We start from the raw sequence: 15,906 nt of genomic DNA on the forward strand, positions 1-15,906 counted from the left end.
AGCAGCTAGAAGTTAAACAACTCATCAAATTATATTATCTCCTGTATTCCATTAATCTTAGGACCATCAACTTATTTTTGAAAAGCACCAGTAACAGAATCTTCTAGCTCCTAAGGCAATTCATTTTCTGTTTAACAACTCAGAACTTTGCTGTTTTCTACTCATCAAGCCATAGTTTTATTCACACCTTTGTGCTATGATGAATTGAGTAATCATTCTTTTAAATGACAACTCTTCCTTCCTTAAACATTTGAATAGAGTTCCCATGTAACAAAAGCTTTATTTTATCTGGGCTAAATATACTAAATCATTTAAATTCTTATTTGAATACTATTATTCCTTCACTCTCTCATTCACTAGTCCTCTATTTTTAGAGATATATCTTGTAAGTGGACACTACTTGCCACATCTAACAATTCACATTTATTTTTAAATACTATCAAACATGCAGACTGCAAAAAAATCATTGTAGTAGGCATACAGCATTAGGTACTTATATTTATTTGTTAACAATCCAAAATTATAACAATGGTGATGTAAACAAATACTTCGGAGAAGGCAATGGCAAGCCACTCCAGTACTCTTGCCTAGAAATCCCATGGATGGAGGAGCCTAGTAGGCTGCAGTCTGTGGGGTCGCTAAGGGTCGGACACGACTGAGAAACTTCACTTTCACTTTTCACTTTCACACATTGGAGAAGGAAATGGCAACCCACTCCAGTGTTCTTGCCTGGAGAATCCCAGGGACGTGGTAGCCTGGTGGGCTGCCGTCTATGGGGCTGCACAGAGTTGGACATGACAGAAGTGACTTAGCAGCAGCAGCAAACAAATACTTGCTCACTATACTACTTTATAGTTTGAACATTTTTTAATAAAATTATTTTCTTTTCCCAGAGTTTATGTGACGTAGATAAGGCAAGTCTTTTAAACTTAAATTTTAACTTGAAGGCTATAGATATTGTGATTGTTCTGAAAAGAATAACAGATAGTTCTAGGAATATTATTCAGGTCTTCATACATCAATTACTCTTATTTATTATAAAATCATTTTTGATTCCTAATTAGTTAAGAGGGAAAATATCTCTCATAGATTCCATTATTTTAGAAAACACTTGCTTTAGTTAACACTGGGAAGAAAAAAGATCTTCCTTATCAGATGCCGTAATTCTGGGTTTTTTCACATTATAAAATAAAGAATCTCAGATATGCCACATAACAGAAAAACAAGAAGCAAGAGGAAAGTAACCCATGGCACAAAGACCTTGCCGAGAGGAGAAAAGATAAAGGAAACTCAGGACATACTTTATTAAGATTTTTGGGGTGAAATTTGAGAAAACTAAGATTTAATAGACCTTTACTGATATAAAAGAAAAATCTTCTCAAAACTATATAATTCACTGCAAAAGACTATCAGGCACTGAACCGAGAGAATTTTAACTTTTACTGTTCAAATGAGAACAATAAAAGCAATTAACCTCACCTGAACAACGGAGTCTTGCTCTTTACAAAAATCTTCCTGAATCAAGAGAGGCTCGCTTTTCTCACAGCTCTCCTGGCTGATGAGCGTGTCCGCATAGTTGGGCTGCGGGAAGATCACGTGACTCCCCCGAGAGTCCGCGGTGAGCGAGACCTCGTGCGAATAGGTCTGCAGGAAAGCCCGCACCCCGTCCACGCCCACAAACTGCGACGCCGGCACGCCGGCCAACCCGCTGCCCGAAGCCTGGAGCAGACGCGACATGTGCCAATGCCGCAATCTGAGCGCCAGCAGCACGATGACAAAGGCGAGGAAGACACAGGAGACCGCGGCCACCGCCACCACCAGGTACAGCGTGAGGCCTGAAGCGTCAGAGTCGTGCGGAACCTCCAGGCTGCCTAGGTCAGCCAGGATGTCTGGGATGCTGTCAGCCACAGCCACCGTGAGTGTGACGGTGGCCGAGAGAGGGGGCTGCCCATGATCCTGGACGGCCAGCACCAGGCTCTGCTTGAGCGCGTCTCTGTCCAGCAGGGCCCGCGCTGTACGCACCTCGCCCGTGTGCAGCCCCACCACAAAGAGCCCTGGCTCGCTGGCCTTGAGTAGGCGGTAGGACAGCCAGGCATTCTGTCCTGAGTCTCTGTCCACTGCCACCACCTTGGTGACCAGGTAGCCTGGCTCTGCAGAGCGAGGTGCCAGCTCCACACCAGTAGAGCCATCAGTGGGGAGGGCAGGGTACAGAATCTCAGGTGTGTTGTCATTCTGGTCCAGCACAAATATGCTCAGAGACACATTGCTGCTGAGTGGTGGGTCCCCACTGTCACTTGCAATCACTCTCAACTGCAGGTCCTGGAACTGTTCATAGTCGAAGGAGTGCAATGCATACAGGATGCCAGTGTCAGAGTTGATGGAGATGTAGGAGGACAGAGGTACCCCCTGGATGGTGTCTTCAGCTAAGGAATAGGTAACCTGGGCATTCTCACGATTGTCAGGGTCATGTGCAGTTACTGAGAAAATGGAGGCACCTCTGGGATTGTTCTCAGGAATGTAGACAGAGTAGGAGGTATGGGGAAAAGCAGGTGGGTTATCATTGATGTCTGCCACATTTAGGGAGATGAGCATTTCTGTAGACAGAGGTGGCATTCCTTTGTCAGTGGCTGTCACAGTGATGTTGTATGTGGATACCTGTTCTCGATCTAGAACTGCACTCGTCACTAGTCGATAATAATTGTCTACTGATTTTTCCAGTTCAAATGGCAAACTTCTTGAGATAGAACATGTTACTAGGCCATTCAGTCCAGAGTCTCGATCATATACTTGAAAAAGAATGATCACTGTGCCTGGTGGTGTACTTTCAGCAACTGATCTGCTTCCAGATGTAACTACCACTTCTGGTACATTGTCATTCACATCCAAAATTGTAATTAAGACTTTGGCTCTGTCTTGTAGACCTGGGCGATCCCGGGCTTCAATATCCAGCTCATAAAAGCTGGTGTCTTCATAGTCTAGAATTGAAGAAGTTGATATCTCTCCAGTCAAAACATTCAGGCAGAAAGTCTTTGAGATTTTTTCTGTTATCCTCACTAAAGAATATGTTACTTCCGCGTGGACTCCTTCATCCTGGTCCGTGGCATTTACCGACAACACTGGCGTACCTACTGGTAGATTTTCAGGGACATTCACACGATATACAGGCTGAGTAAAGACTGGAGCGTTGTCATTTGCATCTAGGACAGTTACCAGGATCTGAGCCACACTGGAGCGGGCAGGGTCACCGCCATCCGTGGCAGTAAGGACCAGGCGGTGAATGGCCTGTTCCTCCCGGTCCAGCGCGCGCTCCAGCACCAGCTCTGGGTATTTGGGCCCATCACCTTTACCTGGCATTTCCACGGAAAAGTGACTATTCTCGCTAAGCTTGAAGCCCTGGAGAGAGTTCACTCCTACATCCGGGTCATAGACCTCCATTAGTGGAAATCGAGAGGATAAGGCTGTGTTTTCGATAATTTTTACTTCTAATTCTTCCCTTAGGAATCGGGGTGCATTGTCATTAATGTCCACTATTTCCACTTCCACGGGAAAAAGATTCAATTTATCCTCAACAAGGATGTTAAAATTCACCAGACACCGAGCCCTCTGAGCGCAGAGCTCCTCCCGGTCTATCCTGCCCGCGGTGAGCAAGCTGCCGCTTCGCGAGTTCAGAGCAAAGAGCTGCATCCTACCTCTGGAGACGATGCGGACTCCGCGCTCCGCCAGCTCCTGGGGCTCCAGCCCGAGATCCCTGGCAATGTTGCCCACGAAGGAGCCTTTGTCCAGCTCCTCAGGAATGGAGTAATGGATCTGCCCGGCCTTGACCTCCCGCAGCGTCCCCAGGAGTACGAAGAGCAGGATCAACCTGCAATAATGCCAGCGGCTTTGCAGAACCGCCATTACTGGCTCGTTCTGGACTTCCCTGGGATTATGAGCAGGGGGAACACGTTCGCATCAGTTTGGAGCGTCTCAGAATTGGCGGCCAAGGCCAATAAACAAGCAGCGATCAGATGCGAATCGATTTAGGGAAGGCTTTCTGCGCAGCGGCAGAGCTTTTCCTGTATAATCTGCTTTGTGCTTTGAGGATATAACTCGAGTTCTCACTGCTTTCCTTACCCGGGTTAGTGAACAGCGACGCTTAGAGTCCTAACTTAATACTGCACCGTTCTGCGGAAACGGTGAAATACGTAGGGTCTTATTTCTGCTAAATCTGCATAGATGACACTCAATATTTCTCTCCCCAAGAATGCAAAGCATTTGGAAGAATAAAATATCATATTCTGAAATTTTAAATGTTCCTTGGAATGATGCTTATTTTTGTGACATCTCTTAGGGTCCTGGAGAACACAAATATTTTTGCACTTTACTGTAAATTTTGAACTCCACACTCCACCATCGTTTATATTTGTCTAATTTTCAATAAGTGCACCAACAACTACGAACATGTTTAGAACCAATCCACCACTAAGTTACAGGAGTTGTCATTTTTAGATGTTATTACCTATTTTTATTAACATAGATTAAGAACTGCACTATTAAGCCAATATTTGTGTATACTTTAAAGAAAATGCAATGAAAGTGAAAATATACAGGCTACAGTGGAAAAGTATTCTTATATTTATATAATATATAACACATAATGTTTAGAATTAGCTACTCTGAATTTATGTAAACCACTTAATTGTCTAGATAGATATAAATAATGTCTTACAGTGAGAATGTAAGATACTAGCTTATTAAAAAATGTTTCTGGACGGACTGTTTTAGAATTAATAGAAATTTCAAGACTATTACTAAGTGACATTCTATGAAAGAACTACTGCAACACAGATAAGTGATCAAAGAATTTCTAAGGCCCCCCTCTCACCCCCATTCTATGCCCAGAAAAATCAATAAAACACCAAAAACTGCTAGAGTTAGCCTGCATACTTTTTAACTTCTAAAATAATTATCTGAAACCTAGTGATATTTATGGGAGGAAAAGGTTTTGAAGTAACTCACCTGTTGCAAATTGACTGAATTAGAAGTCACTTGGGGATTGTCATTACTGGTACTTTCAAGACAAAAGGCTTCATTACACAGAAGGTCTTGTGGTGGAGCATTTTCAGGATTTATACTGAGAAATTTAAACTCAGTCTTTGAGGAATGTGTGGCAGCACACAGATTGTAGGAATAAGGTAAAGTCCCTTCCCCATAGTTGGGGAGGACTCCAGGTCCAGTTGTGGAGCAAAAACTAGTTTGAAAGCAACTCCAGGTGGCAGGGTTGGAGGAGCGTCGCAAACTTAGGGCGACCGCTAGAATCACTGCCAGGAGGAAGAGCACCGAGATCAAGGCCAAGGCCACCACCAGGTAAAACTGCAGCTCAGCCTGGGGGTCAGACGGCGCGGGCCGCTCGCTGAGGTCCGGCAGCGCCTCCTGCAGGCTGTCGGCGAAAACCAGGAGCAGCGTGGCGGTGGCCGAGAGGGGCGGCTGTCCCCCATCGCGCACAGCGACCAGCAGGCGCTGGCGGGCCGCGTCCCTGTCGCCCAAGGCCCGCGCCGTGCGCACCTCGCCCGTGCGCAGCCCCACGCTGAACAGTCCGGGCTCGCTGGCCTGCAGCACGTGGTAGGACAGCCAGGCGTTGTGTCCAGAGTCTGCGTCCACCGCCACCACCTTGGTGACCAGGTAGCCGGGCTGCGCGGCGCGCGGCACCGTGTCGAAGAGCGCCGAGCCGTCGGGCCCCAGCGCCGGGTACAGCACCCTGGGCGCGTTGTCGTTGCGGTCGCCCACCAGCACGCGCAGGCTCACGTTGGAGCTGAGCGCGGGCGAGCCGTGGTCGCGGGCCTGCAGCGTCAGCTCGAAGGCGCGCCGCTGCTCGTGGTCGAAGGCGCGCTGCGCGAACACCACGCCGCTCTGCGGGTTCACGGACACGTAGGACGACAGCGCGCGCGGCTCCAGGTCGCTAGCCACGATGGAGTAGGAGACCTGGCCGTTAGGCCCCAAATCGGGATCCGAAGCGTTAACTTGGGCGATGGAGGTGCCAGGTGGGTTGTTTTCTGGCACGTTGACCACGTAGGAGGCCTGGTGGAAAACTGGAGCGTTGTCGTTGACATCTGCGACTTTCAAGGTGACACTTCTTTTAGAGGAAAGAGGCGGCTTGCCTTTGTCTGTAGCTGTGATAGCGACATTGTATTCTGGAGTCTTCTCTCGATCTAAGACTCTTTCGGTCACCAGCTTGTAGGTGTTTTTTGTATCTTGAACTATTTTAAATGGGAAATTTCCTTTTATTTGGCATAAGACTTCCCCATTAAATCCAGAATCTAGATCATGTGTTTTGATCAAAGCAACAACAGTCCCAAGCTCAGTGTCTTCTTTTATATATTTAGATTCAGAATCCAGGGTTATTTCAGGAACATTGTCATTTTCATCCAAAATATCTATTTGTATTTTGCAGTGGGCAGTGTGATGTCCACCATCCTTTGCTTCCACCCCAATTGTGTAGCTCTCTCTCTCTTCAAAGTCCAGTTCTCCAAGGGTAGTGAGTTCCCCTGTTTTACTGTCCAGCTTGAACAGTTGTCTTACTGCCTTGTCAACGTTAATAAAAGTGTAGGCGATCTCGGCATTGATGCCCTCATCCAAGTCAGTGGCCATCACTCTTAGCACAGAGGAACCTAGGGGTAGGTTCTCTGGAACACTGACCCTGTACACGTCCTGGGTGAACACTGGGGGGTTATCATTTGCATCTGCTACAACTACCCTGATCTGGGTAGTGCAGCTTCTGGCTGGCTCACCCCCATCCACAGCCATGAGGACCAGGTGGTGGCAGGACTGCTCTTCTCTGTCCAGGGGAGCCTTCACTACCAGTTCCGGGTATCTACTGCCGTCTGGGTTCTCCTTCTGGATCAAAGAGAAATGGGGGTCCGGGCTGAGGTAGTACTGCTGCAGGGAATTGACACCTACATCTGAATCTTGTGCAGATTCCAGGGCAAAGGTGGCTCCAGTTGGGGTCAGTTCACTGATTTCCAGCTCAGTGACATTTTGGCTAAAGGTCGGTGGGTTGTCGTTGACATCCTGAATCTCCACGGTTATATGAAAAAAGTTCAAAGGCTTTTCAGCAACCATTTCGAATTCCAGAACACACATTGACTTCCTGCCACAAACCTGCTCTCGGTCTATACGGTCGCTCACAAGTAAGTCTCCGTTATCGGTGCTCACTGTGAAGAATTTCTTCTCTGCGCTAACCCGCAGGTTCCGAGTAGGCAAATCTCGCAGGCCAAGCCCCAGATCCTTGGCGAGGTTCCCCACCAGCGAGCCCCTGGCCAGCTCCTCCGGAATAGTGTAGCGGATTTGCTCTGAAAGCGCCGGGCCGAACAAAGACAGCAGGAAGAGAAACAGCATTCGCCTCCGCCCAGCCTGGAGTTTGGGTCCCAAGCGGTTTCCCATCCCACACTCCGCGCCTTTGCCTTTCTGATTCTGAAGAGCTGTGACCGCTAAATTACCCCAAGAATTTCTGAACAGGAGAGACTCCTTGACAGGTCTTAACAGACCGATTCTCGCATAGATATTTCCGCCGCAGAAAACCTGAAAGTGCACAGATCTCGCGATTTCGCGGTCCACAGGCGATTCCTTTGCGTCACGAGGAGCCGATACTTTTTGTTCAGCACGAGGCAACAGCGGCACCCCGCGACTCGGCTGCAGAACTGCGTTAGTGATTACTAAATCAGCTCCAAATACAGAGCCGTCTAGAAGACAGGTCCATTGTGTCCTGATATAGATACTCATTTGTCCCATGCTATAAGGATTTTAGCATTTCAAATATTTTACTATATCTTCTTTCAAGCTTTAATTTTTTCGAACTTGAGCTTTATGCCTCCAAATCAGGTGATTTTTATTCCTCAAAGCCAGAGGTATCTTGCTGAAGATGTTTATTGGCATCATCGTGCTTTTAGTTTCCATTTCATACAGTGGCCATAATAACATCTTTCCTGTGTGCCTTAGTAAAATTGAGGACCAAATAAAATAATATCTGGAAAGTGACACAAATGAAAGTGGTGGCAGAAAATGTAATATTAAAATTTGTAAAGTACCTTGATATGTATTGTTATTTTGCTCTTTCTTTCCTTCTAACTTATGAAAGTTATAAATCTCACAGCTTTTAGTTTTATCCCATTATAAAGATAAATGTTATAATCTTCTCCTCCAAATAATTGATGGATAGCAAGGAGATTGGTTGTCCTTATAAAACAGAAGTATGGTAAGAAGCAAGAAACTCTCTTTTCCTTAGTTTCCAAGTCTATTTTTATTAAATGACCATGATTTTAAAACTATTTCATTAAGCTTATTTTTTTCCACACTATGTTATCATTGTCTTTAATTGTACTGTTTCTTCTTATGTAGCTCAGCAATGGTGAATTATTTGGATTTTGGAAGTGAAGTATGAATCCTCGTAAAGATATATTCCAGAGAAAGTGATCTATGTAGTCCACTTTTTCTTGGTCGCCTTTTAACTATCTGATTATCTCAACTCTTTGTTATAGACACTCTTCCATATCAATAAGCACCCCAATTTACATGTTTCTGATAGGTGTCTTAGAATATTAATTCAGAAATAGTCTTTTAACCACATAATACATTATCATTATAAATCTTGGAAGATGTATAACAACGTCGAACTCATCTTATAGTGGAAAAGCTCATTTACTCAGGATTCTAAACAGAAATACACTGGTATCTCTATACAAACATAAAATAACAAGACTTTGCTTCAAAATATGACTGAGCAAGTGCCCCCCTTTCTTTTTTTTACCACTGTATGAACACTTCAGTTAGTGTAGGAAAGTTTTTTTTCACAACACATATGAAACTAAACATTCAAATATTTAAGAGTATGGAGTATACATAGTATACACACTCACAGTGTGTAGATCAAACATTTTATTATGTAAAGGCTATTGAAGTTTATAGAGATATAGAAAATATTTTTTCCCATTGCATGAAAAAGAACCTAGAGCATATACCCAAATCTATACAGTACTCTTACTTCAAAAATAGTGGAAAGTGAGTTTTCATGCATGAGTGAATGACATCTGTACCTATCACAGAGATTCTCTTGCTACACTTTGGATGAATTCACTATTCAGTGAGTCTGCACATTGTATTCAGTGAGGTCAAAATTACCCATATATAATTAGATTCCCTTCATATAAATATTAAAAAAAAATCAAGTGGTCCTACATTCCCAAATGCATGATAACCCTTTCATGTGATTAAGTAATGCAACCTATGGGTCTGTTAATAATATTTTATTTCCATTTTCCCTGTTTATTCATACTTTGCAACTGATGTTCAAGTTATTGAAAGTACAGAATTTAAAAGATTGAAAAATCTTTTTAAAAAAGGATCTAAAAATCATCTCCAGCAAACCATATGCAAAAATGAATAGGGCACACAATTCTTCCATTATATAAGGCATATTCATGAAATTTGAGACACGCAGACCTATAAGTAGTATTTCATCAGAAAAATCTCATAGGTTAAGATGAGTACATCCCTGAGAAATAATTTTTAAAATTCCCAAGTCATTTTCTGAACTGAACTGAACTGAACTGTCAGTGAAGATTTAATTAAGTTAGGTAGAAAAAAAAGGGAATTTTATTCAAACCAAACTGAGGATTATAACCAAGGAAGCAGCTTCTCTGAAAGTTCTGAGAACTGCTCCACCTGTTAGAAGTTGAAGGCACAGTAATATGCATTTTTTGAGATAAAGGATCATATATAAAAATAATGTACTGATATTTTGTGTAAAGTTCACCAAGGATCCATGGTCCATGTAAGCAGTACAAAGCAAACAGAAAGTCACTGTGACCCCCTACAGAGCTGGGAAAGACCACTATTCTCTTAAGTTACACAGATAGAATCAGAAGAAAAAAAAATTGATCTTTACAGTCAGGCAGGCATTCCCATCTCTGAGGAGCTCTGGTTAGCCTGTAATGCAGATATACACTGCACATTAGGGAGGGAGGAGGATAAAACAAAGACAGGGTTTTGTCTTTAATTTCTCTTGTCCTGTCTTATTTTATTTCATCAGTTGAATGTTATTCCATTAATTGACTTTCCAAATACTGATCTTAAACTCTTGTAATAAAGTGGAACTGTACCTGCAGAAATGCAAACATTTAGGTCCATATTGATCCTGAAAAGTGGAAGGGTTGTGTGTAACCAGAAGATGCCAGGTGTATGGCATATTTGTATTTAATGACTGTATCTAATTATTTGGAGATTTTAAACTGCATCACAGAATTTATTCTAAACCACAATTCAAAGGCTCCCTCCTTTTGAATTCTTCTCTCAACAAATACACATGTCCAATGATTACATAATTTAACCCAAACTTTCCAGATTTTAGAATGCCACAGATATTATCATCACTATAAATTTAATGTCTTTCTGATATTCATCATGTTTTCTATATTCTTCTACTGATTTATGCAAATTATTATTATTATTACTAAATTGCAGGTACTAAAATACCAATGCTGTGGAATACTTTTTCCAAACATATATACTATGGTGTTTAGGCAAATATTCAAAAGAGAACATTACATCTAACAATTTGGACTAGTCAAACAACTATTAACAAACAGTTCTAGTATAAGAAAGTCTTTGGATAAAATGATTATGTGTAGCCACTTCAAAAAATAATCCTTGCTTCACTTAAGCATCTGGAGATCAGCTAGAGTTTCTAAAATACCCACATATTATAGAAAGAAACATTAAACTCAAAATATAATTAGAAAACAAATGGAGAAAACATCAATTATCAAATTAAATAAAGTTCATCAGTAAATAAAGCAAATAAATAATGATTCACTACATAATTAAGCGATTTTGAATGTGGGAGAAAAATGATGAAAACAAATGAAGAAAATGCTCCAAGCATCCCTACTGAAAAAGAAAACTCACCTGAAGAACTTCTAGCTCTCTTTCCTTTGCGTTTATCTTCTCAGGTATCAGGAGAGGCTCGCTTTTCTCACAGCTCTCCTGGCTGATGAGCGTGTCTGCATAGTTGGGCTGCGGGAAGATCACGTGACTCCCCCGAGAGTCCGCGGTGAGCGAGACTTCGTGCGAATAGGTCTGCAGGAAAGCCCGCACCCCGTCCACGCCCACAAAGTGAGAGGCGGGCAAGCCTGCCAACCCGCTGCCCGAAGCCTGCAGCGCGCGCAACGTGTACCAGCGCCGCAGTCTGAGAGTCAGCAGCGCGATGACAAAGGCGAGGAAGATGCAGGAGACCGAGGCCACAGCCACCACCAGGTACAAAGTGAGACCTGAATCGTCAGGGTCAGTGGAGGGTTCGAGGCTGCCCAAGTCGGCCAACACATCTGGGATGCTGTCAGCCACTGCCACCGTGAGCGTGACGGTGGCCGAGAGGGGGGGCTGCCCGTGGTCCTGGACGGCCACCACCAGGCTCTGCTTGAGCGCGTCTCTGTCCAGCAGGGCGCGCGCTGTGCGCACCTCACCCGTGTGCAGGCCCACCGAGAAGAGTCCTGGTTCGCTGGCCTTGAGCAGGTGGTAGGACAGCCAGGCGTTCTGTCCTGAGTCTCTGTCCACTGCCACCACCTTGGTGACCAGGTAGCCAGGCTCTGCAGAGCGGGGTGCCAGTTCCACACCCGTGGAGCCATCGATGGGGAAGGCAGGATACAAGATTTCAGGTGCGTTGTCGTTCTGGTCCAGGATGAACAGGCTCAGGGACACATTGCTGCTGAGTGGAGGGTCTCCATTGTCACTGGCTGTCACCCATAGTTGCAGTTCTTTGACCTGCTCGTAGTCAAAAGACCCCAGTGCATACAGGGCTCCTGTGTCAGAGTTGATGGACACATAGGATGACAGAGGCGTTCCCTGAAATTTGTCCTCAGCCAGAGCATAAGTGACCTGGGCGTTGTTGCCGCTGTCGGGATCGTGGGCACTCACAGAGAAGATCGAGATGCCTCTGGGGTTGTTTTCTGGGATGTAGGTGTAGTATGAGGTGTGAGGGAAAATGGGAGGGTTGTCGTTGATGTCTGCCACTTTCAGGAAGATGTGGTTTTCTGTAGACAGTGGTGGATTCCCACAGTCAGTGACAGTTACTGTGATGTTGTAATCTGAGATCTCTTCTCTGTCCAGGACTCTAGTTGTTAATAAGTGATAGTAATTATCAACTGACTTTTCCAGTTTAAAGGGCAAGTTCCTGGGAATAGAACACACAACCTCACCATTCTCTCCAGAATCACCATCATGTACGCTAACCAGTGCAATTATGGTTCCCGGAAGACAGTCTTCAGAGACGGTACTGGACAGAGAGGTGAGGAGTACTTCAGGCGCATTGTCATTCACGTCCTGTACTGTGATTAGCACCTTAGCGCTGGTAAGAAGAGCACCTCCATCCTGAGCTACCACTTCCATGTCATAGAATCTGGATTCTTCATAATCCAGTGGTTGCACAGTTGAGATTTCACCCAAGTTGGAATCTAGTTGGAAAGTCTCTGAAATTTTGTCTTCTTCATTGCGAAAAGAGTATGTCAATTTCCCATTTATTCCCTCATCTGGATCCGTGGCAGTTACTGCGAGCAGCCGAGTGCCGACAGCTATGTTCTCTGGAACACTCACTCTGTACTCCGATTGGGTGAACAGGGGAGCATTATCGTTTGCGTCGAGGACCATCACTTGGATATGCGTGGTACCAGAGAGTATGGGGTCTCCGCCATCTAAAGCTGTGAGCAGGAGATCGTGAACAGCTACTTTCTCGCGGTCCAAGGGCTGTTCCAGTATCAGCTCTGGATATTTCTGTCCATCTCTTCCGCTTTTCTCATCCAAAGAGAAGTGTATATTGGAGCTGAGCTGGTACCTCTGGAGGGAGTTCACACCCACATCCGCATCACGAGCGAAGGGAAGTACTAATGGTGTTCCCACAGCCGCATTTTCATTGACTTTTACTGTTACTTCCTCATCCCGGAAACGAGGGAAGTTATCATTAATATCGGTTATTTCTACTTCTACCCCATACATTTTCATTTTTTTCTCAACCAAGATGTTAAAACTCACCAGACACCGCGCGCTCTGAGCGCAGAGCTCCTCCCGGTCTATCCTGTCTGCAGTGACTAAGCTGCCGCTTCGCGGGTTCAGAGCAAAGAGCTGCGTCCTACCTCTGGAGACGATGCGGACTCCGCGCTCCGCCAGCTCCCGGTGCTCCAGCCCGAGATCCTTGGCGATGTTACCCACGAAGGAGCCTTTGTCCAGCTCCTCTGGTACCGAGTAGCGGATCTGCCCAGCCCCAGCTTCCCACAGCGTCCCCAGGAGCATGAAGAACAGGAACGACTCACTGTAGCCAAAACCCCTCAGTGGATCCGCCATTGCCTCTTTCAGACCAGTTTTCTCTTAGTCCTGGTTCCAGCCTGCTGTTTCCTTATTTCTCTAAAGCCAACAGGAACAAATCCCTTATAAGAAGAGGGGCGCGGGAGGGTGACTTTTCCCAGGAGCTTCTCTGATCGGCGCGTGTTTTGTGCGGAAGGAGCGGAGTCTGGTCGCATCAGCGGCAGCTTCTTTCCCACTTGGTGAACAGCGACGCTCAGAGTTCTAACTAGTTACTACACCAATTCTGTTTTAATGTCAAAAATGTTTGCTGCTGCTGCTAAGTCACTTCAGTCGTGTCCTAATTATATTTTATTTCTAATAATTTTCTGTATCCTTAATAGATTACTACATGACATTATTTATATCAAAATAAGATTTAATTCTGAAATAACAAAAGACTTCTACAAGATTAATATAATGATTCTTTTTTACTTTTTAAAAAATTCTTATTTATTCTTTGAGGAGAGAATTGATTAGAGGGTGTTCCTATTACTCAAATGTGGCAGGCTTCTTCTTATTTGGTTTATGGCAGAAACACTGATGAGCCATGCACATCATATAAATTGGAGAGGGACCAGACATAGATTTTGGTCTGGGGTTAGAGGTGGCTTGGAGATCAGGCAGAATTGGTTCTCCCCTCCTCTGCCTGTGAGAGAGTCACCTGGAGAGTCACCCAAGAGCTTGTTACAAAGGAAATGCTGGTGCCCCCAGAACTGCTGATTCAGTTAGTCTGGAGTCAGGCCTGAGAATTTGCACTTTTTACTATTTTTAAAACTTTTTATTTGGAGAATAATTGTTTTACAATGCTGTGCTAGTTTCTACATACAACACGAATCAGCCATAAGTATACATATATTCTCTCCCTCTCTTTTTTTTTTACTTCTTTAGAAAGTTTTATTTAATGTGCCATTGAACCTATGCCCTTTATTCACTTACTTATATTGAGCCCATCTAATTAGGATATCAGAAGTTTTTGTAGGCTTTAAGATCTCATTTTTAATTAGGATATGTTTATGAAAATATGTCCATCTGTACATAAGAACACCAAGAAAACAATCCTAGTTCTCAATCAGTTCAGTTCAGTCGCTCAGTCGTGTCCGACTCTCCGCGACCCCATGAATCACAGCACGCCAGGCCTCCCTGTCCATCACCAACTCCCGGAGTTCACTCAAACTCATGTCCACAGAATCGGTGATGCCATCCAGCCATCTCATTCTCCGTCGTCCCCTTCTCCTACCGCCCCCAACCTTTCCCAGCATCAGAGTCTTTTCCAGTGAGTCAACTCGTCTCATGAGGTGGCCAAAGTACTGGAGTTTCAGCTTTAGCATCAGTCCCTCCAATGAACATCCAGGATTGATCTCCTTTAGAATGGACTGGTTGGATCTCCTTGCAGTATAAGGGACTCTCAAGAGTCTTCTCCAACACCACAGTTCAAAAGCATCGATTCTTCGGCGATCAGCTTTCTTCACAGTCCAACTCTCACATCCATACATGACCACGGGAAAAACCATTGCCTTGACTAGACGGACCTTGGTCGGCAAAGTAATGTCTCTGCTTTTTAATATACTATCAAGGTTGGTCATAACTTTCCTTCCAAGGAGCAAGCGTCTTTTAATTTCATGGCTGCAATCAGCATCTGCAGTGATTTTGGAGCCCAAAAAAACAAAGTCTGACACTGTTTCCACTGTTTTTCCATCTATTTCCCATGAAGTGATGGGACCAGATGCCATGATCTTTGTTTTCTGAATGTTGAGCTTCAAGCCAACCTTTTCACTCTCCTCTTTCACTTTCATCAAGAGGCTTTTGAGTTCCTCTTCACTTTCTGCCATAAGGGTAGTGTCATCTGCATATCTGAGGTTATTGATATTTCTCCCAGCAATCTTGATTCCAGCTTGTGCTTCTTCCAGCCCAGCGTTCCTCATGATGTACTCTGCATATAAGTTAAATAAGCAAGGTGACAATATACAACCTTGACGTACACCTTTTCCTATTTGGAACCAGTCTGTTGTTCCATGACTGGTTCTAACTGTTGCTTCCTGACCTGCATACAGGTTTCTCAAGAGGCAGGTCAGGTGGTCTGGGATTCCCATCTCTTTCAGAATGTTCCACAGTTTATTGTGATCCACACAGTCAAAGGCTTTGGCATAGTCAATGAAGCAGAAATAGCACCTTTGAAAAAAGGCCCACTGTATTATGCAAATTGTATTAGTTGTCATATGCAGAGGAAACAAAGGGTTTTTTGGTTTTTTTGCTTTTTGTTACTTCTGAAGTCTTTGAGAAAGTTTCCAGATTTTCACACTAAGAACATGGCAGCTACACTATATCACATTGAGAGTTTGAGTTGAATTAACTATGCATTATTTATATTTTCTAATTACTATGTCTAAATTAGAGTTAGATGTTTTACAGTTACAGACACCTGGGGAATATCAGTATAGTGATTGTGGCTGAAAAGGATTTAGTTCATCACTCAAACAGAAAAACAAGTGCAGATACTTGTCATTGAGCAGGCAGTAAGTGGCCTTTCTATTAAGACAGATATTT

General features: G+C 44.2%; 2 protein-coding genes across 3 annotated transcripts in view; both read right to left on the minus strand.

The window, feature by feature from the left end:
• Nucleotides 1-7,915, minus strand: part of LOC129558481 (protocadherin gamma-A4-like) — a 152,295-nt gene extending 144,380 nt beyond the window's left edge. Inside the window, exons 1-2 of the mRNA XM_088839294.1 lie at nucleotides 4,999-7,915; nucleotides 1,480-3,951 (exon numbers count right to left, since the gene is read on the minus strand). Coding sequence (XP_088695420.1) covers nucleotides 1,480-3,951; nucleotides 4,999-7,767 — 5,241 coding nt within the window. The 5' untranslated portion in view covers nucleotides 7,768-7,915. The remainder of the gene's footprint in view (nucleotides 1-1,479; nucleotides 3,952-4,998) is intronic.
• LOC129558478 (protocadherin gamma-A5-like) lies at nucleotides 7,808-14,426 on the minus strand. Of its 2 annotated transcripts, XM_055429652.2 has the most exons (2): nucleotides 10,939-14,426; nucleotides 7,808-8,002 (listed from the first exon to the last, which is right to left on the minus strand). In XM_055429652.2, the coding sequence occupies exons 1-2, from the start codon at nucleotides 13,360-13,362 to the stop codon at nucleotides 7,934-7,936; spliced, it is 2,493 nt and encodes an 830-aa protein (XP_055285627.2). In that variant the 5' UTR covers nucleotides 13,363-14,426; the 3' UTR covers nucleotides 7,808-7,933. The 2 variants fall into 2 exon arrangements, with proteins under 2 accessions (XP_055285627.2, XP_088694731.1); XM_088838605.1 differs by having other exon boundaries at nucleotides 7,918-14,426.
• Between the last annotated feature and the right edge of the window lie 1,480 nt (nucleotides 14,427-15,906).

This window comes from Moschus berezovskii, chromosome 8 (genome assembly GCF_049115385.1).
Source record: "Moschus berezovskii isolate FMDL1 chromosome 8, NW_MosBer_1.0, whole genome shotgun sequence".
NCBI lineage: Eukaryota > Metazoa > Chordata > Mammalia > Artiodactyla > Moschidae > Moschus > Moschus berezovskii.

What these genes read in the sequence shown, in the direction of transcription:
- LOC129558478 (XM_055429652.2), bottom strand. Translation starts at nt 13,362, where the DNA reads ATGGCGGATCCACTGAGGGGTTTTGGCTACAGTGAGTCGTTCCTGTTC. An exon ending in GAGAGCTAGAAGTTCTTCAG is followed by an intron (nt 8,003 to 10,938) that starts GTGAGTTTTCTT and finishes GTCACTTTCCAG; the next exon opens with ATATTATTTTATTTGGTCCT.